Source organism: Podarcis muralis, chromosome 10, assembly GCF_964188315.1.
Source record: "Podarcis muralis chromosome 10, rPodMur119.hap1.1, whole genome shotgun sequence".
Taxonomy (NCBI): domain Eukaryota; kingdom Metazoa; phylum Chordata; class Lepidosauria; order Squamata; family Lacertidae; genus Podarcis; species Podarcis muralis.
In genome coordinates this window covers 16,241,047-16,265,898 of record NC_135664.1, presented here as the reverse complement: position 1 = coordinate 16,265,898, position 24,852 = coordinate 16,241,047, and the positions used below count along the sequence as shown (strand labels likewise).

The 24,852-nt window shown below is 46.1% G+C and overlaps 2 protein-coding genes across 4 annotated transcripts in view; both read right to left on the bottom strand.

Moving 5' to 3' along the window:
- PANX2 (pannexin 2) overlaps positions 1 to 14,533 on the bottom strand; it is a 35,990-nt gene extending 21,457 nt beyond the window's left edge. The window contains exon 1 of one of the 2 annotated variants that reach the window (XM_028746715.2): positions 14,181 to 14,533. In XM_028746715.2, coding sequence (XP_028602548.2) covers positions 14,181 to 14,406 — 226 coding nt within the window. In that variant the 5' untranslated portion in view covers positions 14,407 to 14,533. The remainder of the gene's footprint in view (positions 1 to 14,180) is intronic. The other variant, XM_028746717.2, reaches the window with a different exon arrangement.
- A 10,107-nt stretch (positions 14,534 to 24,640) lies between these two features.
- The window catches only part of MOV10L1 (Mov10 like RNA helicase 1), a 39,195-nt gene continuing 38,983 nt past the window's right edge, over positions 24,641 to 24,852 (bottom strand). The window contains exon 27 of one of the 2 annotated variants that reach the window (XM_028747116.2): positions 24,641 to 24,774. In XM_028747116.2, coding sequence (XP_028602949.2) covers positions 24,741 to 24,774 — 34 coding nt within the window. In that variant the 3' untranslated portion in view covers positions 24,641 to 24,740. The remainder of the gene's footprint in view (positions 24,775 to 24,852) is intronic. The other variant, XM_077935822.1, reaches the window with a different exon arrangement.

The window sequence follows — 24,852 nt, the reverse complement described above, 5'->3', positions numbered from 1 at the left end:
GCCACCCGTGTCCTGTAACCAATAGAGCCACACTGAATTTGTTTTGGAAAGATCTTGAGATTTCTCATCAATTCTCTTCTAAAATATCAGTCCACTGAAGGTGCCGTTCTATATCAAACACTTACTTGGGAGTAGGCCGGCCCCACTGAGACAGTCGTGAATGATTGCTGAGTAAATATGTATAGGAACAGTCTGCACGAGAGTGAATAGGAATATCTGAGGTTCGGACATACTACCAGTATCAAGGAAATCTTTAATATTATATTTTAATTCCGGGGTGGCTAACCCCCAGCTTGGGGGTTGAGTCTACAATTTTGAAACACAGTTCAGATGAGGAGGGGCAGGCTGTTTTCCTCCCCCCCTCTCTCTCTGTGTACGTGTGAGACTATGGGATGTCCACTGCCAACATGTGACCCTCCCACCCAAGGGTTGGTCAAGGTGCCCCATTCAAACAGATGTACTAAACTTAACACATTGAAAAGTACAAGTTAAGCAGAAGAGATTACATATTGGGGATTAAACAAAAGACCGAAAATGACTCATCAGTCATATAACTTACTGTCTCCTCCATTACTTCTTTAGCAGGAGAGTGGTAGAGGGCTGCAGTGGGGAACTGCTAAGAGACAGAAAAATACAGTATTCATGAGCTTAGTTGGGTGTAATCAAGCCATTTTGAGCGAATGTCATGAGAAAGCCAAAGAGAGGGCTATGGATTAATCTGTACACTGCCGCCTGGCTTTTCTGCTGTCTTAAAAACACAAAAAACCCCAACTGGAATATTTGAGAAAGAGAAGAGGATCTATAGAAGAAGAAGAAAAGTGCAATCTTTGCTGGAAGTCAGATACTGTTATCACTTTTGAAATATACAGCTCAATATTATATAAGCTGCCCTTTGGAAAGGATCTATCCTTAAGCTTCTTAAAGGGCATCTGAGAGATGCTATAATTCCAGATGAGTAACCAGTGGTGGAGGTTAACAACCCCTCCTCCTTTCATTCAGATGCCAGGTATGCTGTGAAATGAAACCGTCCCATGATCCGATGATGAATCATTCCTTTTGCAAGCCCCGTGTACCCAGACACAGGCAAGCAGCTTCCACATTCAGAAACCACAGTCACAGCAGTCCACAGAAAGATGCAACAGACTGAAAGAACTGGAGCAAGAACCCCATAAGCCAGGCATCCCCAAACTTGGCCCTCCAGCTGTTTTGGGACTACAGTTCCCATCATCCCAGACCACTGGTCCTGTTGGCTAGGGATGATGGGAGTTGTAGTCCCAAAAACAGCTAGAGGGCCATGTTTGGCCATGCCTGCCATAAGCAATCAAAGAACTCATTCCAATCCCTAACTGGCAATATATTCCATGATGCACTGAGTCTTCATACTAGGCCAAGGGAATACTTAGATTACAATCCCATGCACTCTTACCTGAGAGGAAATCCCACTGAACTTAGTCCAAGTAGACATGCATGGGATAGCACCATTAAACTGTTCCTAGCTATTTCCTTGCTGCTCTTGCCATGGGGGGAAAGCAAGACAGCAAATGTGTATCAGGCGATGAGAAGATCTGGAAGCAAGTCAAATCTCAACACTATTTGGAAACTATTAGGTCCAGTCGTGACCGACTCTGGGGTTGCGGCGCTCATCTCGCTTTATAGGCCGAGGGAGCCGGCGTACAGCTTCCGGGTCATGTGGCCAGCATGACTAAGCCGCTTCTGGCAAACCACAGCAGCACACAGAAACGCCATTTACCTTCCCGCTGGAGTGGTACCTATTTATCTACTTGCACTTTGACATGCTTTCGAACTGCTAGGTTGGCAGGAGCTGGGACCAAGCAACGGGAGCTCACCCCGTCGCAGGGATTCAAACCGCTGACCTTCTGATTGGCAAGTCCTAGGCTCTGTAGTTTAACCCACAGAGCCACCCGTGTCCCATTATTTGGAAACGAGAGATCTTCTAATCCTGGATATTGAAACTCTTGGCTTGAAAGTCCTGTTTTTCAAACTTTCAACGTTTCAGGGAATCCTTTCCACCCTGACTGGTCTGCTTTAAGCCCTCCACCCCTGTGCATTGTATACAATTCTGGGGCAAGTTTTAGGGAGCTTTATAGTGGTAGTTGTGGCGATCACACACAGGGCCCCCGGACGTTTGACGGTCTATTGACCCTGTGCCGCCACTGCAATTGCTTTTTCCGCTGCCACCACCCCGTATCTCACGGGGACACACGGAGTCCAGTCAGTTGTTAACATAAACAAATAATCAAGTTTATTTTTAAATGCAGGAACAAGCTTATGGTTTCAGTTAATTCTTCTCTTGTCAGTTTCTTATTCTTAGTTCCTAACAATTCCAAACTGATTATTCCAACTATCTATCTGACTCCACCTAACAATTCCTCTCACTCTCTCACAATACAACTCTACCAACCCACACCTAAACCTCCCTCTTCCTTCTTCAACTCCCAAACCTCAACTGACTTTCAAAACCTCCCACTCTAACTTTTATTCCCCCCTTGCATTCTCACTGGCCAATCACATCACACCTATTTTAACCCTTTCCTTATGACCCATCCTAGGAGGCAAACGCCACAGTAGTCTTCGTCCTTTTCAAACCCAAGAACCAAGCACCCATCTGGGGAGCCACTTCTTAATTTATCATTGTATACTTGCATGTTAATAGTGCTGCAGTTGTGACCCACCTCAGACCAAACTGTGACCCAACAGAGGCTTCCAACCCACCAAGTTGGAAGACCGATGCTCTACAGTGCGTGGAAAGTATAGGGCAGGCAACTGGGCCTCACTGTTGCACTGTGCAACTTGAAAGTGTGTCCTAAAACACAGATGTCACCAGACGTGTAGTGGTCCTGGGTTGCAGGGGGGTCCAAGATCCATTACTATTTCTGCAGCCTGGTCCCAGCAGGGTTCCTGCCTCCAGCATCCTAAAAAGTACCAGGCACTCAGGACTGGCTCTTAGGGTTACTCTGGAGAAAGCACACAGTTTTTCTGTATGCTCCAGAGCTAACCATTTAGGAACACTGAAAGCACAAGCAGGTCCAGTTTACCAAATACAATGCGTTCCGTGGAAACCTTTCATTAGGCAAGTGTTCATATAACGAGTCCACGATTTCCATTATTTCCTATGGAAATATTTCTAATGCGGGATTTGTTTGCTTTCCTTCTACCCCCTCCGTGTTTTCTTCCTAAAATGGCTGCAGCCAACCAGAAAAAGTAGAAAACTGATTTGTCTACTGTCTCTCCATGGCTTCTGCCTAAAAATGGCTGTCACCAACCAGCAAAGCACAACGAACAAGAAAGTAAGGAAACTGGTTGTTTGGATAAGTGAATCTGCAGAGTGTATAGCAAGGTTTGGCCATAATTATTTTTGTGTGGGTTAGTGAATTTTTGGATAGTGAGAGTGCAGACATCAGGACCTGCGTGAAATTAGGTTTCAAGAGAATGGTGTACAATTTTTTTGTAATGTACAACAGTACTTCAAGGAAAACACAACTGAAGTCATTCCAAAAGAAGATATTGGGGAACCAATATCAAGGGGATATCAAGGAACCATATAGCCCAATCATTTACTCATGTACGCGCACAGAATAGAGCTAACTGAAAGGCGACACACATGGAAATATACATTGATCACTGCAATGATTACCTAATTACAATGTATAATTGTAAGTTTATTGTATAATCTTAGAAGGAGTGTGTGGCTGTGACTATCATGAAGGTACACCTGAATTTCCCGCTCTACTATTACCCATCACAAATCTGCAGGGCCAGAATGGTAGTCAAGGAAACTTGCCTGCCATTAGTGAAAAATGCCTGATAAGGTATCAAGGAACCAGTTTTCCTTACAACACTATCCAAGGTTAGGGAATATGGAGGTCTGTGTGGTGCAAACGAACCAGTGGAGCCGATCTGGTGTGTTTGCAGAGCACAGATCTCCTCACTTGTCTCACAAGTCTGTCCTACCTGCTATGAAACCAGCACAATGGCTTCACCCCACCTGGGGAGCTGCTTCAGCTGAGATATAGCCTTCGGATAGCCACATGCTTTTGGTTATAATATGGAAGCTTTTTGTGAAATGTGCTAATAAAAAGGGGAAATCTTATCCAAATCACCTAACGGGCTGCCAACTCTCTTTAGCTCTCCAAATTCGAGGTTGAGGAAGCCTGTGCTATACCCTTTTAAAATGTGGCTCTTTTTTGTGATGTGTTATTGGGTTCTTGTTTTTATATTTTTATTTTATATATCGCAATCTTTTCTGTGAACCACCCTGAGACCTCTGGGTATAGGGCGGCATATAAATTGAATATTATTATTATTATAATACAACCCTCCATCCGAAAATCACAGGGCAGTTCATAAATAGTGGTCGTATTCCTCAATGGCACCATAGATATAGAAGGGTGATTAACAATGGAGATGCAATAAGGAGCTGGATAAAAATACTGAAGATAGTACAGAAGATAGCCCTTGGATAATTAAGCAGTATTTTTTAAAAGCATGTTGTTGCTCCTGAAATAAGTGCATTTCCCCCTTAATGTCTCTACACCAAATCTAAAATGTAGCTACAGTTCAGAGCCAAGCCCAACAATTTGCCGGTATTAATTGTGCGTAAAAACTGGACCATGCCCACTTAGGCAATTAATTGTTTTCAAACCTTTGCCCTCTCAAATTCAATTGCTTGTCCTAGTGCACAGGAAAACAAAATGTTCACTTCATCTTTACCTTTGGGAATGTTTGCACCAGCTGCTCCTATTCTGAAGCTGCTCTGTGCCCAGAATGTTATTTATTTGCTTGTAACACTTTGTCCCCGGGAACTGAAAATGGTCAGTCAATTTGTTCCAGCGACCATGCCAGAGTCACACATTTTGATGTGGTACCTGAAGGATGCCACACTCAATATCCTCTGCAGGCCCTTCCTACACTCAACAAAGAAACAAAAAGCTAGAGGCAATAATTTTCTGTTTGGAGCTTCTAATTCCTCTACTAATTTTGAGGGCCAAGCATTCCAGCTATTGAAAGTTGTTTCATAACCCAATACAGTGGTACCTCGGGTTACAGACGCTTCGGGTTACAGACTCCGCTAACCCAGAAATAGTACCTCGGGTTAAGAACTTTGCTTCAGGATGAGAACAGAAATCGTGCGGCGGCAGTGGGAGGCCCCATTAGCTAAAGTGGTACCTCAGGTTAAGAACAGTTTCAGGTTAAGAACGGACCTCCGGAACGAATTAAGTTCTTAACCAGAGGTACCACTGTACTGTAATCTACAGCTATTTCTCCCTCTTTTTAAAAAAGAGTCTTTTTTAATATTTCCAGGGAAAAACAATGACTTGGGACATCTTATTGTAGCTTTTGAAAAGTTTTGAAGAAACTTATGTACTGGCGATAGTCACAGCCTACCCACAGCATTTTGTACCAGCTGGAGTCTTTTAGTATCACAATAGTCAAGTCTTGGGGTTATACTGTACAGTCGTACCTCGGACATCGAACGGAATCCATTCTGGAAGTCCGTTCGACTTCCAAAACGTTCAAAAACCAAAGTGCGGCTTCCAACTGGCTGCAGGAAGCTACTGCAGCCAAAAGGAAGCTGAGACGGATGTTTGAGTTCCAAAGAACGTTCACAAATCGGAACACTCACTTCTGGGTTTGCGGCGTTTGGGAGCCAAAACGTTCGACTCGCAGGGCGTTTGGGATTCAAGGTACGACTGTATGCTACAGTTTGACACGTTTCTCAAAACAGCTTCCACAGCGAGCCGCTCCTAATTCATCTCTAGCCAAGGTGCAAACACCTTTGCCTAGGCCAGCAGCGGTGTCCAAACTTTTTTCAAAGAGGGCCAGATTTGATGAAGCGAAGGGCCGTGAAGTTGTTAACCTTTTTTTAGGATTGAAGTTGTTGAGGGTTTTTTTTAGGATTTTACCCGAGGAAATAAACTGCCACAGGGGCCCGATTAAACCGACCGGCGGGCCAGATTAGGCTCCCAAAACGGACTTTGGACATGCCTGAGGTGGGGGGTAAAGACATCCCTGCCCCATCAACGCCCCCTTAGTGTGTGTACAAGCAGAAACAAAGCTGACCCGAATGAAGCCATGCTGATGCGAGCAGCCGAAAGGAAAGAGCTGTGAAATTCCCCATGAATAAAACAACTACATTGCGCTCAAAGGCGGTAATGTGAGCACATCCTAAATAAAAACAGAACTCAGTCTGCTGCCGGAAAGCTGCATATCTTTTAGTTATTACGTTTTTCTTCAGTTCAGAAGCCTGCATGTTCTTACATCGACGGAAAATGGTTTAATGGAAGGCCCCACAACTTAACTCTTGCTACTTTGCCATCTTCGCCGCTGCCCCACAAAAACCAACCAAGGGATTAATGTGAGCACCTAAAAGGTTTCACTAAAAACCCAAACAATTTGTTGGATCAGTAATTTTCAGTGGGCTGTATGATTCACTTTCTAAAAGCTCTGGGGTGTTTGTGCTATGGTCATTCAAGCTGAAAACGTATTGCTTTTAAATGCCTCAATGCAGATTCACACAACATTAATAGCTATTCACAAAGAGACAATAATTTCCATATCATATCCCATTGCTGTTCCCAGCCAACCCTATTCCACGGTACTAAATGGTCACTTGGAAACTCAGCTCTTCTAACTATAGACTTATATCCGAAATCCTGCATGCCCCAGAGGTTCCCAGCCGTGTCATTTGCCTGCCAGCCAATCCGCTGGCTGGGGGGCGTGGCCGGGCCCCATTTAAACTGAGGCGTGAGCCGGAGCGCTTCCTCTTGGCTCACTTCCTCGATCTCCCGCCCTCCCTCCCTAATTTCAGGTTTAGAATTTGGCCTCGCTATGGACCACGGTTGGTCACCGTTGAGGGGCCTGGTAGGAGTTTTTCCACTTGGCAAATTGGCATGGACCATTTGGTTTTCACCTACCTCGTAGCAATCATCACAACTTTGTAAGGTTTGGCGGTTAGGCATTGGTTGATCTTGTGATGGGGGAGGGGAGGTGTGGCCATCACCTGCCCCTCCAAGCTTAAGGGTCTTCCGTTAAAGGAATCCAGGGGTGTGGATCTTGTCTGAAGTCCGGGGTTGGGCTAGGGCCATGACACTGTCGGAGTTGCGCTTGACTGAGTGACTCTTCCGGAATTGCCTCTGACGTGATTAACGACCTGAGCCTCTGATAAGGCTCCAGGCACATTCCCCATTACTCAGAGTATCCAGCACAGGGAAGGACGAGAAGTTTGAGCTACATGGCTAAAGGGTTTTATTACTAAGCTATGCAGACAGAAAAGAAATACGTCCTCTCTCTGTGAGAGCAGAGAGCAACCGAAAAACAAAGGAACAGGAAACCAGTAACATCACATCCGTCTCCTGTCTTCCGTGAGACTTCCAACAGTCTGGAATCCCAGGAATGTAAACAGAGTCCTGTGACTCCAAGAGCACTCCACAGTGGCAACACACAGAAACTAACATCCACGACCTCGTCGGGAACCCAGGGGGAGCTCAAGTTGGTTTGCATCGATGGGGCTCCCCCTATTGGTGGTTGACCCTTACAGGACTCCCTGCATGGCGGGCAGGAGTCAGATATAGTCGGGTCAATTCCAGTGCCTAAGCCAAAACTGCTCACATTCTGTAACCAATAAAGTTGTGGCCTAAATTTGCCCAATAACATTAACCTAATATCTGTGTCCTTGTGTCTTATTCATCAACAAGGGGGTGGTCTCGGGGTCTTGACATGCAATGCATGTGTTAAATCTTCAAGGTTACCACAAGACTCTTGGTTGCTTTAGCTGCACAGTTATCCCTCTGGAAATTGCCACTTAAAAAGAAAGAAAAGAGACCCTTTTATAGTTTGCAGCCTATTGCATTTCTATATCCTCCAGCAAAAGGTGGGAAGGGGGAACCTGGAATCCTTCAGAATGCCTGAAGGTCTACACAGATATGGAGGAAATCAGTAAGGGCAGGGCTATAGCTTGGTGGTGGAGCATCTGTCTTGAACTCAGAAGGTGCCAGGTTCAATCCCTGACATTTCCAGAAAGGGTAGATTTGATTTAAATCAAATCGATTTAAGTCACAATTTAAATCACTAGTCAGTAAGACTTGATTTAAATCATGTTTTTACGGAAAGGCTCATTCTTCCTGGTATAATCTTAATATTTACCAGATGAAGGTTTCATTTTTGGAATAATAAATTTTCAGAGTAGTTTTTACAGTTATATCAAAAATTACCAATTTGGTTATACTATTAGAAATACATAGATAATTATGAAATTATTGTGAGTTTCATTAAGTTAACCGTTTATATTTGGACAACTTTTCTGCTGTGCTTTATTGGAAAGAGAAAAATAATCATTTCCTTAACAACAATTTAAACAATCTAGTTAACCAAAACAGTAACATTATAGCATACGTATCCATGTTTGTTAACTGATGTGGTTAAACAATTAGAAAAAAACTCTGAGTTCTAGCACATATGAAAAACTTAAAACAAATCCTTGTTTCCTTATTTATTATAATGTAACTTAAAAAGAAAACTATCTTTAGAAAGATTTTTCATCCAAAAGCATTTTATTTTAAAAATCCGATTTAAATAACAAAAATCTGATTTAAATAACAAAAATCTGTTTTTTGATTTTTTAAAAAAATAATTGATTTTTTATCCACCCTGCAGTCTGGAACCCTGGACAACCACTGCCAATCAGTTTAGGCAGCACTGAGATAAATAGACCAATGGTCTGATTTGTCTTAAGCCAGTTTCTTATGTTCCAGTGATGACAAGTGATTACTGTGCTTTATCCACCTGCCATCAAATCCTTCGAGCTAAAACCAACCCGGAGCCTTCAGGTGGACTTCTGAGGCTGATGCATAATAGGTAAGGACATGTTAATTTTAAAGAGTCATGACGAAGGGGACCACTTGTAAGAACTCAGGGCAACGGCATCAAACCACAAGGAGACCGTGTGCCAGTAACAGGGCAGAGAAAGGGCAAAAGAAGGCCGACACCCAAAGACTTGGTTTTCACGGAGGTAGGAAATGTGGAGGTTCGGAGTACGTTGTCAGCAGTATGCTGATGACACTCAGCTCTGCTTCTCCTTTGCATCTGTAGGTGAAGCAGCGGAAGTGCTGGACCAGTGTCTTGCCTGGTAATGGGACTGGATGAGAGCCAGCAAACTGGAGCTCAATCCAGATAACACTGAGGCACTGTTAGTGGGTGGTTCCCTAGACCAGATGGGTGGGAGGTCGCCTGCTCTTGTTGGGGTTGGACTTCCCCTAAAGTAGCAGGTTTGTAGCTTGGGGGTACTCCTGGATCTTGAAAGACCTACACTGGCTCCCAGTACGTTTCCGAGCACATCTTAACATGTTTTAGTGATGTTCACTGAGGTCCAGCTCCGAGGGCCTTCTGGCAGTTCCCTCACTACAAGAAGTGGAGTTACAGGGAACCAGGCAGAGGGGCTTCTCGACAGTGGCGCCCGCCCTGTGGAATGCCCTCCCCCCAGATGTCAAAGAGAACAAGAACTACCAGACTTTAAGAAGACATCTGAAGGCAGCCCTGTTTAGGGAAGCTTTTAATGTTTGATACATTACAGTATTTTAATATATTGTTGGAAGCCGCCCAGAATGGCTGGGGAAGCAGGGTATAAATAATAAATTATTATTATAGACCTCCAGGTATAGGGCAGCATATAAATTATTATTATTATTATTATTATTATTATTATTATTATTATTATTATTTGTCACTCAAGGCTCAGGTGGCCTCAGAGGCCCAGAGTGCCTTCTATTAGCTTCGACTGGCGGCCCAGCTACACCTCTATCTGGACAGGGATAGCCTAACTACTGTTGTCTATGCTCTGGTAACCTCAAGGCTAGATTACTGCAATGCGTCATACGTAGGGCTGCCTCTGAAGACGGTTCAGAAACTTCAGCTGGCGCAGAATTCAACGGCCAGGTTGCTCACTGGATGGTTTGAGCATATTACACCAATCCTGGTCCAACTGCACTGGGTAACAATTAGTTTTCAGGCCCTGTTCAAAGTGCTGGTTCTGACCTATAAAGCCTTAAACGGCTCAGGACCGCAAGACCTCAAGGACCTCCTCTTTCCATATGAACTTACCCAGGCCCTGATATCATCTTCTGAGGCCCTCCTTCATGACGCCCCTCCTCGAGAGGTCTGGAGGGTGGCAACACGAGAACGGGGCCTTCTCTGTAGTGGCTCCCTGTCCATAGAATGTTCTCCCCAACAAAGTTCACCTGGCTCCTTCATTATACACCTTTAGGCACCAGGCAAAAAAGTTCCTTTTTAACCACGCCTTTGGTTGACCTGATTGACATCCTGTACTTTTTAAAAATGTGGCTTTTTTTGGGGGGGGTGTTATTGGGTTATTGTTTTAGTTCTAATTTTATATATTGTGATCTTTTCTGTGAACCGCCCTGAGACTTCCGGGTATAGGGCAGTATATAAATTCAACAAGGAAATACGTCAATCTGTGTCTGGGCTGGACTCTGTGTGAGAGGGGTGTCGTGTGACCGAATGCTCCTCTGTACCAAAGTGCCCTTCTGCTCAGAAAAGTAGGTGTCAAGGGAGCAAGGCGGCGCTAGGAACCCAGAAGGCAAAACGGAGATACCTAGTGTGGTGATCACACAGGGTCCCCGGACGTTTAACCGTCTAGTGATCCCTGTGCCACCACTGTGCTCGCTTCCCCGCTGCCACCAACCCGTTACTCTCTGGTAAAACACTTAGTCCAGACAGTTGTTAAAAGTGAACCAAAAAAACCACCAAGTTTATTTTACAAACATTAACAAGTTTATGGTTTCTCAGATAATATTCCTGTCAATATCTTAACTTTAGTTTCTTTACCGGCCTATACCTTCCTAATACCTTCTGACTGATTATCTCAACTGTTTGACTGACTCCTCTTAACAAATTCTCTCACACTCTCACACCAGCCCAGCCCAACTCACAGACTTATCTTCTCTGTCTCTTCCAACTCCAGACTGTCTTCTCAACCACCCTAACTCTAACACCTCCAAAAAAACCTCTGTGCTGAAACCTTATACCCAGTTAACTCTGCCCCTTGGGTTCCCATTGGTTAGTCATTTTACAATTAGCTAACCCTTTCCTTATGAACCCGGTATTATGTCACACTTTTAGGAGGGCAAACGACACACCTAGGAACAGGAGGGATGGCAAGCAGTGCTCCGTGAAGAACAAAAAGCAAGGGCAGCTTATTTGCAAAGGTAGCGCAGCATCTCTGGGGAAAATGGGAGTCACTCGCCCTGTTGCACACTCTCGGCAGCTGCAGCGAAAATACAACCATGTGCTTCAAGAATAGAGGAGGCAAAGTCTCTGGGAGCAGCTGGACTTTGTGCGTCCTGTTGTTTTTTGAGGGGAAGAGATATCGAAATAAGAATTCGAGCATGTTTGTAATTGTGGTTCTGGGGAGCAAAATTCTAGCCGCTTTCTGTTCATTATGCCCCCCACTCCAAAACCCTCTGGTTGGTGGTTCCACTGAGGCCATGGACTCCACTTTCAACTGCTTTTTCATGGAGGACTAAGTTGGATAGTACATCTTCCTCTCAAACTGTTCCAGTTTACCATTCCGCCTTCCACAGTGTTTCTGGCCACTCCTCCCCACCTGCTCCAATCACATCCTGGTGCTAAGCAGACGCTTGCAGATATAATAAATAAGCAATAACTTATACAGTATCTGAGTGTCTTCAAATAATGCCTTGTGCCAAAATACTATATTTTGTTGTAATCCTTGCAACAAGAACCCGGTAAAGTAGAGCAGTGCGATTACTCAGGATCAAGACTGTTGCTGCACAACGCGCCAGAACTTTAGAAGACATCTACCTATACTTTGGGAGAGTGGAGAAAATGTGGTTTAAGTGTATGGCGTGGTTCATCTAAGGCAAGGATGCCAAAACCCGAGGTCCTCCAGATGTTGATGGTCTCCAGCTTCCCAAAGGTGGGGGGATTCTAGTCTGGCAACATCTGGAGGGCCAGAGGTTCCCCACTCCTGGTCTGTGGGCACCAGAGTTCATGGCAGAGATGAGATTCAATCAGGCTTGTGTGTCTTTCTGATTCGAAGCTGAGCCTCCACAGTGCATCAAGTCTAGCCCCACTACTAAGCCCTTGGCCTTTCCCATTGCACATTGCCAAGATTCTCTACTCTGGGAGGTTTCCACCACGTGGCACCCCTTCCCTGTCATGCAGGATTGCTTCGATCAGAACCCTAATAAATGCTTGTTTTCATAGAATCATAGAACTGTTCGCCTGGCGCCTTCATCACACACCTTCAGGCATCAGGCAAAACGTTCCTTTTTAAGCAGGCCTTTGGTTGATCTGTTTGACATCCTGTACCCTTTTAAAATGTGGCTCTTTTCTGGGGGAGTATGATTGGGTTGTTGTTTTTATTCTGATTATATATGTTGTGATCTTTTCTGTGCACCGCCCTGAAATCTCCAGGTATAGGGCGGTATACAGTGGTACCTTGGGTTACAGACGCTTCAGGTTATGTGATTTCGGGTTGCGCACCGCGCCAAACCCGGAAGTACCGGAATGGGTTACAGTGGTACCTCAGGTTACATATGTTTCAGGTTACATGCGCTTCAGGTTACAGACTCCGCTAACCCAGAAATAGTACCTCGGGTTAAGAACTTTGCTTCAGGATGAGAACAGAAATCGCGCAGCAGCAGCAGCAGTGGGAGACCCCATTAGCTAAAGTGGTGCGTCAGGTTAAGAACAGTTTCAGGTTAAGAACGGACCTCCAGAATGAATTAAGTACTTAACCCGAGGTACCACTGTACTTCCAGGTTTCGGCGCTCGCTCATGTGCAGAAGCGCCAAATCGCGACCCCCGCGCGCGCACAGACACGGTGCTGTGGGTTGCGAACGTGCCTCCCACACGGATCACATTCGCAAGCCGAGGTTCCATTGTATAAACCCAACAAATAAATAAATATAAGTGGAAGGGACCATGAGGGGTCATCTAGTTCAACCCTCTGCAATGCAAGAATCTTTCACCCAACATGGGACTCAAACCCACAACCCTTAAATTAAGAATCTCATGCCCTACCGACTGAACTATAATGATTATTTGCCAGGAGGATGACTCCCCAGGCGCAAAAGTAGGCTTTATTTCACACACGTCAAAGACCCAGTTTGGCACCCCATGAACATTTGCATACATCCACCCACAGGCTGGGAGCCTCAATGGCACCCCTCTGGAGGCTTCATTGGGGCAATAACCCAACTAGCGCTCCCCCTAGCTATAGCCCTGCGCCTCCCCTCATTCGTCTAACTACTCGAGAAGGGAAGGGAATTATGTGTGTGTGTCGCAACCACTGCTACCTCCCCACCCCTCCCCTCCTCGGCAAAGCTTCTTCTACCAGCTGCCAGACAGGCGGACTTTCAACAGGTGAAGCTGTCCCCCACTTCCGAGGTACAGCAATAGGAGTGAGGAAAGGCTTCGCCGGCTGGGCGTCCGGTTCCTCCTAGCAGCGCAGCAACAAAACAGCCAGCACATTTGCAAAGCTTAGGCATGATTTCAAACTGGATGCCTTGAGATCCCTGTATTGCAGGCATGTCCAACAGGTAGATCGTGATCTACCGGTAGATCACTGGACGCCTGCGGTAGATCACTGGTTCCCCCCAAAGAAGCTGAACAACTGTGGCTCCCCTAAAGAAAGCTCAACAGGTCAAGAGAGCCAGTGTGGTTTAGTGGTTAAGAGCGGTAGACTCGTAATCTGGTGAACCGGGTTCGCTTCCCCGCTCCTCCACTTGCAGCTGCTGGGTGACCTTGGGCCAGTCACACTTCTCTGAAGTCTCTCAGCCCCACTCACCTCACAGAGTGTTTGTTGTGGGGGAGGGAGGGAAAGGAGAATGTTAGCCGCTTTGAGACTCCTTTGGGTAGTGATAAAGCGGGATATCAAATCCAAACTCTTCTTCAACATTTTACCTCCTCCCTGAAAAAACTCAACAATTTTGACCCGAGCCCCCCAAAAGGGGGTAGATCACTGCCAGTTTTTAACTCTGTGAGTAGATGGCAGTCTCTTGGGAGTTGGCCACCCCTGCTGTATTGCAAATCGGTTGGACTGGATTGAGCCTTAGTTAGGCTCCCCTCCCAATTCTCCCATTCCATGCTTTCCACGCTGCTGCCCTGAAGGCCCACCTTACCGGCAAAGTTCTTGGTGAAAACCAGCGTGACGAGGACGATGGGGATGAGGACGGTGCCGATGGTGACGACGCGGTCGAAGGGCAGCTCGAGCTTGAGCTGCAGCAGCAGCGCCGCCAGCGAGCCCGCCTTGTCGTCCTGCGCACCGGGCAGGATCAGCTCCTTGAGTTTCTCGCCCGCCAGCAGCGCCGTGGCCATGTCCGGGTGGTTCTCGATGATGTGTTGCATAAGCGGCGCTCCTCACCCGGGCGCTCCTGCCTGCAGCAGGGGAAGCGTCGCCGTCGCCGCCTGGCCGGAGGAGATCCACGAAATCCAGGAGAAGATCCAGCGGATCCCCAGGCGAGGAAGGTGGTCCCGGCCTGCGGGGAGGAGGAGCGACACCGGAGAGCGATGAGAGAAAGAGAGGGCGCACGTGGGGACCGAGGAAGGCGACGAGGCACCATCTCCCTTTTTGCGCAACAGCCGCGTCCCTGGCGAGACTGCGGCAACGGCGATTGGGGGGTGCCCTTGGCGCCCGCAGCCGCGGATCTCCGTGCCCGCCACCCCCCTCTCCCCAGGCCTCCCTTCCCCAAGCGGCGGAGGAGATTAAGCGCCATGCAATACCGCCGAGGACGAGGTGCCGGCGGTCAGCCTTGGAAAGGCGCGACCCGGATTGCGCCAAGCTGGGTGGTTGCAGCCAGCGCGCAAAAAGCAGCGGGCAGGGAAAGCGCCGCGGGCGTAAAACAACAACACCTGCGTGGATAAAAACCACCGCGATAATCATGTTATCGCGGCTCTACTGCGCAATAAAAGCCCATCAGAAGCTGCTGATATATAATTTCTATATAGAACATATTATATACACACACACAAAGACACACACAGCTGTATGTACCAAGAAGCTTGTTGCAGAACTAGAATTGTCCTTTTCCGGTTACCTTGATGGGAGTCCTTTTTTAAAAAAATCCCCGCGCCTCTCCTGCTCCGAAGCCGAGAGAGGAGCGCAAGGGTGACTCGGCAAAATCAGAGATGGTAAAGGGAAAAAAATAAATAAAATCCGGCTGCGGCAGGCTGGCAAGACTCCGGCCTTCACATAGTACTTCCTTTTGGTCCCCAAGTCTAGTGCAGGATCTCACCCACCCGCCTCTCCGAAGAAGAGAGGGGCGATTTGCAAAGGGCAGTTGCACGAAAGGAAGCGTCCTCCGCGGTAGCCGCCGCAACGAGCTGTTGGAGAAGGCGCTTTGCAGCGGCGAAGGAAGCCCCCCAGCGGAATGCAATGGGTTGAACGCCGTCCAGAGGTCGTTTAAGGTCTCCGCTTAAACATCTGGAATTGGTGGAGCTGCCAGCAGCGGCAGGAGTGGGGGCTTTGCTCCAGGAGAGAAGGGTGGCCGCGAGGAGGCATAGGCTGCAGGCATTATCGGCTCAGAAGCTGCCGAGTCACCAAGAGCAACACGTTGCGCCTCGAAGTGGCGACAGACAGCTTTCTCCTGCCGCTGCCTGGGAATGGCTCGGCGGCATCTCCGGCTGCTTTTGAGACTGGCAGCCTGGTTAGAAGCGAGGGAGGGAGCCCCTTTGGAGAAAAGGGGGGGCCAGGAAAGCCGCCACTGGGCCTCATTGCGGAGGCAACCAAAGGAACCCGGCGGCGAGCGCTGAAGCGGCGCAAATGTAAATGCAGAAGGGGATTTATTTCGATTGCTGGTCGCCCCATCCTCTTCCTTCTCTCTTTCGACACTTAGCTCTTGTTCTGCAATGGCATTAGTGCAGCCAAGTGCTCTGCATGTTTACCCACAAAAAAATCCTGCGGAGTTCAGTGGGTGTTTGCACTCCCGTGACACGCGAGAGTGCATAGGGACTGCAGCCCTGGGTGGTTGTTGTTATAATTTGTTGTTATTGTTTAGTCGTTTAGTTGTGTCCGACTCTTCGTGACCCCATGGACCAGAGCACGCCAGGCACTCCTGTCTTCCACTGCCTCCCGCAGTTTGGTCAAACTCATGCTGGTAGCTTCGAGAACACTGTCCAACCACCTTGTCCTCTGTCGTCCCCTTCTCCTTGTGCCCTCCATCTTTCCCAACATCAGGGCCTTTTCCAGGGAGTCTTCTCTTCTCATGAGGTGGCCAAAGTATTGGAGTCTCAGCTTCAGGATCTGTCCTTCCAGTAAAGACTCAGGGCTGATTTCCTTCAGAATGGAGAGGTTTGATCTTCTTGAAGTCCATGGGACTCTCAAGAGTCTCCTCCAGCACCATCATTCAAAAGCATCCATTCTTCGGCGATCAGCCTTCTTTATGGTTGTTATAATTTAACGCCCCCCAAATCCACAGTAACACAGTTGGGTAATTTTAGACTCGAATTAAGTCTTGCTGGAAGGCGAGCTCTTGAGATGGCAATGTGCATTGCCTCCCTTAAGGCAGGTCCGAGGACAGTCCTTACTCAGAATGGAGCCTCTGACCCAAACTCCACTGAAAAGCCCTGCTGTTTCCGAGCCATAGCCACAGCATCTTTATGTAACGTTCCCTTGAAACACTTTGTGGATCTGAGGAGCGTGTGCGCGCGCGTTCCTGAGACTGCGAAGACAGACCCGTGTTTGTTGGGAAGTGTTTGGTTACACCCCAGGCAGAAGGATCTACAGTACTGTGCAAACCTGTCTACTTGTACTGGGAGCCAAGCCTCAGTGGCCACATCCAGTCCTACTCTGATGTAAGCGCATATAGGATTGCAGCTTTAGAAATGGAGGTGGTCTCTGTCATGCAGGGCGACAGGCTAAAATATATACAGTGGTACCTTGGGTTACATACGCTTCAGGTTACAGACTCCGCTAACCCAGAAATAGTGCTTCAGGTTAAGAACTTTGCTTCCTCCTTCATTCTTTCCTCCTTCATTCCTCCCTCTAGTTGTCTTGCTGCCATGCTATCCGAAACAAAGCAACAGTTGGCTTAGCATTACTTCCAAACCTGGGCTGGATCCAGACCCATCAAAGAAGCGTTTCAATTTAACGCGTTGTAAACTTTGTATGAGAAATCGGGTTGGCAAAAATGGAACCCCACAGCGCCATCTGGTGTCACAGTGTTATAATGCATATACAGTACAACACATATAAAGCGCTTTTTCTTTGCCAGTATAGCTGAGTCCCTGATCTCACTCCAAAGAAACCATAAGCTTGTTGGTGGACATGGTCTGTATGCCATGGTATGTCTCACTTGGTAGTATCAATAGTGATATAGCCTTTGCTACTTCACCCCGGACTCCACCTGCCTGTGTAGAATATTATGTAAGCAAATGTAAAAGTACACAGTATACTGTATACTTGTAAGCAAATGCAAAAGGCACAGTAACGTACGGTGAGAACTGAGAACTATGCAAAACTCAAGACAATAGAGCTTCTTGTTATATTATAAAGGATGGGAATTCTTTAGTTTTTCAGATATTGCTGTACTACAACTCTCATCATCCCTGTTTGTCACGCTGGTTGGCGATAGGCCCCCATCTGTTCTAGAGCAGCAGAACATTTCTGATTCTGCTGAAGCTAATGACTGAATTAAATCTGATTGCAAATACACAGCCTAGACTGAGTCATTAATACTTGGAATGACTCATTCCCCTGAATAATTTATGTATGTCACCCAGACTTATTGCTTTAGTGTTATTTGATTTCCCCCATCACCATCTAGGCCTCATTATTTGTCCAGACTATTTAGCAGAGTATTGCTGCTAAAGATCTGTACATTATCAGTGAGCTGTATAGTACAGATGGCAGAAGGAAGTGTTAATTTGCTAGTTGAATTAAGTAAATACAGTTGAATTAAGAAAATACAGAAGTGCATCTTTCCCCGTCCCTTGAATTTCATCTTTCTATAAAAGCAAGGAAGGGCTTTCTCTTAAAAACAGCCTTTTTGCAGAGGGTTCAGAGCACAGTTCAGTATATTTTACCTTTTTCCAGTATAGTTCCAGTTGTACCTGCCATTTGTTTCCCCAGGGTGCCTCTGGGCTGGTGAAAATCCAGTCTGACTGGAGTTTCACTACATGGCATGCTCAAATGCTATAAAAACAACTCTTTTTAAGGGGGTGGGAATGTTTGTTGTGAAAAACAGTATCATAGAATCATAAGTTGGAAGGGAACCTGACGATCATCTAGTGAACTACAGTGGTACCTCGGGTTAAGTACTTACTGGTAATTCGTTCCGGAGGTCCGTACTTAATCTGAAACTGTTCTTAACCTGAAGCACCACTTTAGCTAATGGGGCCTCCTGCTGCTGCCGCGCCACCGGAGCACAATTTCTGTTCTCATCCTGAAACAAAGTTCTTAACCTGAAGCACTATTTCTGGGTTAGCGGAGTCTGTCACCTGAAGCATATGTAACCCGAAGCATATGTAACCTGAGGTACCACTGTGCCTGTGATGCAAGAATACATAGCTGTCCCATGTAAGGATCAAACTTGTAACCTTGGTGTTATCAGTATCATGCTCTAACCGAGATTGGCTCTGATATTCCCATGCTGGGTGCCTCCACCATCGGCCATTTTTTGAGGGGAGGATGGGACAGGCTCTTCTGGATTTTGACCCACAAGTTTGGCCTCAATGGGGCTCCATATACATCACCAAACAAATGTGGAAATCATTTTCCATCTTGCTGGCACCCCTTCTTCAATTAAACGCCAAAGTGCCTACAGCAAACTCACAAAGCCTGATACAAACGAATGCTGTAAAGATTAAGCTTCGACTAATTTATAGCAACTTAGAGGAACGCTTCCTTGAGCTAGGGACGCGGGTGGCGCTGTGGGTAAAACCTCAGTGCCTAGGACTTGCCGATCGTATGGTCGGCGGTTCGAATCCCCGCGGTGGGGTGAGCTCCCGTCTTGCGGTCCCAGCTCCTGCCCACCTAGCAGTTTGAAAGCACCCCTAAGTGCAAGTAGATAAATAGGTACCGCTTTATAGCGGGAAGGTAAACGGCGTTCCGTGTGTTGCGCTGGTGCTGGCTCGCCAGAGCAGCTTCATCACGCTGGCCACGTGACCCGGAAGTGTCTCTGGACAGCGCTGGCTCCCGGCCTCTTAAGCGAGATGAGCACGCAACCCCAGAGTCGGTCACGACTGGCCCGTACGGGCAGGGGTACCTTTACCATTACTTGAGCTGCTGAATCTGGCTTCTGATTTCTGCCAGGTTGATGCATTTGAGAAAATGGAGGTGAGAAGTCAAAGGGGAAATTCAACAACGGGTGCTCTGTCAGAGCAACATACAGTAATTGCATACTGGTGTGAACCACAAGAAGCTGTTCAGTGGTGTCAGAAATCTGTGCAAAGCTGCAAAGTCTCCCCCCCCCCCCCGATCTTGGATTATTTTCTGCAAAAGGTTCTCAGTAGAACATCTGCACCACATTTATTTATTAATGCATTTGTTAACAGAAGGTGTAGGTCTCCTGAGTCACCTGATGACGCAGATGCTCTCATTGAGGTGGAAGGATTGCTTAGGTAACTGCCTTATTTAATTTAGAAAATTAGAGTTATCCAGGTGTTAACGCATCCTGCATCTGTATGTACTAGCCACATAATTCAATTAAATGGCATCCTACAGAGCCTAGAACTTACAACCTGGGACTTCTGCAAAGGCAGCCTCCACTCTGAACCCATTCATTTTAGAGGACATGTTTAGGCTCAGAATACATAGCAGACTCATGCACAGCATATTGTACAGATGTAGACTCTGTCCATTTTTTTTTTGGGGGGGGGGGAAGCAAGCATGAATTTTGGGAGGCAGCATCTTAAGCCCTCTAGCAATCCTGGTGACACCCACCCACCCACCGATCCGATTTGTGGCCCTGATTTATAAATGAGGATTGGATCCATTCTGACCAGATCTGGAAATCTCATAGACTTGCACTATGAAACCAAAATGTCCTTAACATCCTTGTTTGTTCATAAGGGGGCATGAAATTTGGGGACATGGTAGCCCCTCTAGAGCTAATCAACCTGGATATGTTGCAGATGGGTAGCACCAGTAATTTTAACGCTAACCACCTTCAAACACTGCTTAAAAAAAAAAAATACAGTGTGCATGCTTGTCATACACACACACACTGGTTGGATTGCCCCCTCCCTCTCTGAGCTTTCCAGGGTATTCAATTGGCATTGTGCTTCAAGAGATTTCAGAATCTCTTGAAGATGACAAACAACTCTTTAATTGTTCATTACAATTCCAGTATACCCCATTAAATGAAGGCAACAGGAGACATACTAGTCCTCCTAGGCGCCACGGAGCTGGTAAAATTGGCACCAGTGGCACAGGGACTCCAACATCACAAAAATAATTTTCAATTGAAAGGAAAAACTAAAAGGTACTAGGGGCTATAATTGAGTGTACAGAGGAGCACCATGCAGCTCTTTTAATGTTTTATGAAAATAAATGTCACATGCCTCCCTATCAAATATCCGTTGCCAGCTTTTTAAATAATTTAGAACTCAAGACAGAGGGAAGAGATGCCTCTTTCCCAAGCCATAGAAAAAACATCTAGACGACCAAGCATCCAAATTATCTGCTATCACAGCTCCTCACAGAAATTAATAGCAGCTAAGGTTTTGCTAGAAAAAGGTTTGTTGGGTAAAGGAACCTATTTCAGGTGTAGGCCCTGGTTGCTGGTGGTGGATAAAGGAAGGCAGGAATTAAGTGTCTGAATAATGTTGGCTCAGGATGGGATGGACAAATGGACAGACACACCTCATCCTGGCTCCAATTCAGGCTGCAAAATGTGGTTGAGTCCGTGCCTCAACTTCCCCCAGGATCTTCCATTTTAAACAAAATTTAAAAATTCCTTCCAGTAGCACCTTAGAGACCAACTAAGTTTGTTATTGGTATGAGCTTTCGTGTGCATGCACACTTCTTCGGATACACTGAAACAGAAGTCACCAGATCCATATATACCATATTTTTTGCTCTATAAGACTCACTTTTTCCCTCCTAAAAAGTAAGGGGAAATGTGTGTGCGTCTTATGGAGCGAATGCAGGCTGCACAGCTATCCCAGAAGGCAGAACAGCAAGAGGGATTGCTGCTTTCACTGTGCAGCGATCCCTCTTGCTGTTCTGGCTCCTGAGATTCAGAATATTTTTTTTCTTGTTTTCCTCCTCCAAAAACTAGGTGCGTCTTGTGGTCTGGTGCGTCTTACAGAGCGAAAAATACGGTATATAGTGAGAGGCTGGGGAGGGGTATTACTCAGAAGGGTGGTGGGAATGGGTGATTGGCTGATAGGTGTGGTAAACCTATCAAAGACAGTTTGATTGCCCAATCCAATGCCTAGACCTTTCCTCGTACACCAATAAGGCAATCGTGGGATCGGTTTAGCACTTGACGAAACAGAGGTATTATTTTGGTCTCAGTTGCTAGGCCAATCCCACAGTGTGCAGGAGCTGTTACAGTTCCCTATTAAAAGCCTGTTTCAGGCTGCAAAACGCTGCTGAAGACAGATGTGGTTTACAGTTCTGCTAAACCTTCAGGGAAAGTCATACATGCATGCATGCTGGAAAGACAAATGAGAGGCGCTATAATGGGCTCCCTCAGTTTTTGCTGCAACTGATGTAACATAATGGGCACATCATCCTCAGCAGTGGCAAGCTCAAGGTCTCAAGGAAACTTAGGAAAGGCTGAAGCGCATGATGCACAAAGTTGCTGTTTTGATTCCCAGCTCTCTTGGCAAGCTGCTGTCTCACCTCAGCTTTTCTCTCTGTCATGAGACAAAGGTTCTTGAGAGCAGCAGTAAGGCCTACAAAATCATTCAAGCCTGCTGTTAACAGCAAACTCATTCTCCCTATAAAAGTAGCCTCGGTGTCCTGAGTCTCTCTGTGTGTGTGTCTCAGCCAGTGTCAGTGTGTGTGTCTCAGTGTGTGGTGTTGTGTTGCTGCAGACAAGAGTGGCTCCAGGACTCCAGTAAATCAATAACCAAGACTGTGCCTGTGAAGAGTTAAATAGCTGCTATGAGCATTCTGTGTATGCTCTTTAACTATGCTGTTTATGAACAACTTTATTCTGTTTATGAAGAAGACTCTGCGTTGATTAATTCACTGCTGCACGACACTCTCACCATCCAAAGACCTGTGCGTTTTGTAAATATTTTCAGTGACAGAATTTTTTTCTTTGTCATTGATTCACAACCCCTCTCAAAAAAACGCAAGCTTTTCGTAAGGGACTAAGTGCAGCCTGCGTGGTGTGGATCGTGTGTGTGGTAACCACAACCACTAGAGACAGGACCCCCACAAGGGTGGGCCAAAAGCAAAAACTATCCTCCTTGGGCCAGAGCCACTGCTGCTCTAAGGGCTAGCAGTAGTAATGGATGGATCTTCACCACAAAGATGTATCCAGCTTTTAAACTCAGCACTCACTGCATACAAATGTGCTTCTGAATTAAGCTGCAGGGCTGCATTTTGATACTATGGATATCATCAAGATTACCTCAAATGAGAATATAGGAGTGCCATGCATACAAAGTGTTCTGTTTCCCCCTCCCAGCAGCTTCTCCGACTGCTGCTTCAGTCCTTTCTTGTTCATGTCCTTTTGCTTTCCTTGGCAGCCTCTACTTCAAAACTTCCAATCACAATGGCCACGATCCATAAGCACACTAAACTAGAATATTTATAGTTCAGTCCCATTGATTACTGCGACGACCATTCCAGTCGATACGAAAATTAATTTGGACTGCAGATTTAAGGTTTCTTGAGACTCCCAGCCCTTTTCTCTGGAATTGCTGTCAAAAAGTCTTCTAGAGGTTCATTGTTTCAATGAAACCATTTCTGCCAAGGCAGTTTGCAATTTTAAAATGCCAACACAAAGGATATAAAAATTGGTGGGGGTGGGGAGAGTCTAACAGGCAAAGTGCCAGTTCTCTTTGCCCGTCTCTCTCCCTTTTTCCTTCCTTCAGGGCAGGTGGCGTCAGTTGGCCTTGTGAGGGGACAGCCTGACTGGAGCAAGTCTTGATGTAGCCTTTGCCTGACTCCTTCATGCTCTTCTCTCCTATACAGCGGTACCTCGGGTTAAGTACTTAATTTGTTCTGGAGGTCCGTTCTTAACCTGAAACTGTTGTTAACCTGAAGAACCACTTTAGCTAATGGGGCTTCCTGCTGCTGCCGTGCCGCTGGAGCACGATTTCTGCTCTCATCCTGAAGCAAAGTTCTTAACCCGAGTGAAATATACTCAGAGTCGCAAAGTGATTTCATGCTCTTTATTCAGCTCATAGTGGTGAGGAGGAATGAATGAATGTCCCCTCAAAGTATATGCTTTATATACATTATTTACACAATGGGCTGCACATGATTGGCTAATTCCGGAATTCTACTGTAAGCCAATCAGGTTGTGGATTCACTTCTATCTGGAGCATGATTGGGTGGTTCCTGCCAACCAATCATACTGCTGCATTGTTCTAGGACCAATCACACTGCTGCATTCTGAATCCTATTGTTATAGGACCAATCAGACTGCTGCAGTTTGGATCCTATTCAACTCAGTACATAACACCAAGGTACTATTTCTGGGTTAGCAGAGTCTGTAACCTGAAGCGTATGTAACCCGAGGTACCACTGTAGTAGGTAAAAGTCTTGACCAGACTTTTCAGGGCCTGCCCTGAAGTTGTTTTTGCCTCCTATGTATTCGTGTTTCTTCTCACATCTTCTCTCTTTTTGGGTTAGCTTCCCATCTGTTTTCAGACTTGATTTGGGGGTTCCCCCCTCCCCTCCTGATAATAAAATGCAATTGTAGCACCAACTTGTTGAGGAACTTTTGAATGGGACACTGCTGATTGAAGATGAGTATAAGAAGACCATTAGCAAACTCTGCATGCAAGCAGAGGCAGGGAAATTGCCTCAGCCATCTTTTCTTAGCATGGACAATAGAGGAAATTGAGGTTTAGGTATCCTTCCCTTGGTTTCCGCTATATGGGCTTTGAGTGCTGCTGCTTATGCTCTGAAATGGCACAGAGAAGTATTAGGAGATTCCAGCTGATCAGGGCCTGTGAAAGATCCTAGACCCCAGAAGGCAATACTGTTTTTGGCTTTGCCTCTTTTGTCAGAGATAAATTATGGGCTCAAGCAGAATCTTAGTACTTCATGCAGCTCAAAAACTAATTTGGAATTGGTATAGAAAAGCAGACGTGCTGAATATATACCTATAGAGCAACTCCTTGCCCTGCAGCCTTTCTGAAGGCAGGGCAATGGCTCACTGTTTTTCTATGGGATATGTTGTGCTGAACTGTAAATCTGAGGGAGTCTGCTTTGGTTAAAATTAGGAAATAAAGCCTGTTCCATAAGGGGTCATATGACAAGAATGTACTCTCAGATTGGTACATAATACGTGTGTGTAAAATAATACTCCACAAACACTTATGTGTAAAATAAGAATATTCAATGAACTCTTACTTTCTAAATAAGGGAGCAGTGCTTTCTTTTCACGAGAAAGGTCTTTCAACTGCAGAAGTAGGTGTTCCTTTTTAAAAAAAGTTGTAATTCCTGCTCCTTTGAGTCTGACCTGAGAGCGGCATGGTGCTGATAACACCAAGGTTGCAAGTTCGATCTCTGTATGGGACAGCTGCCTTTTCCTGCATTCCAGGGGGGTGGACTATAACAGGTCATCCTCAGGGTCCCTTCCAACTCTGTGATATGATATGATATAAAATGAAGAAACAGGATACTGTAATGGGACTGGATTGGACTAAATGGATTCTTCAATG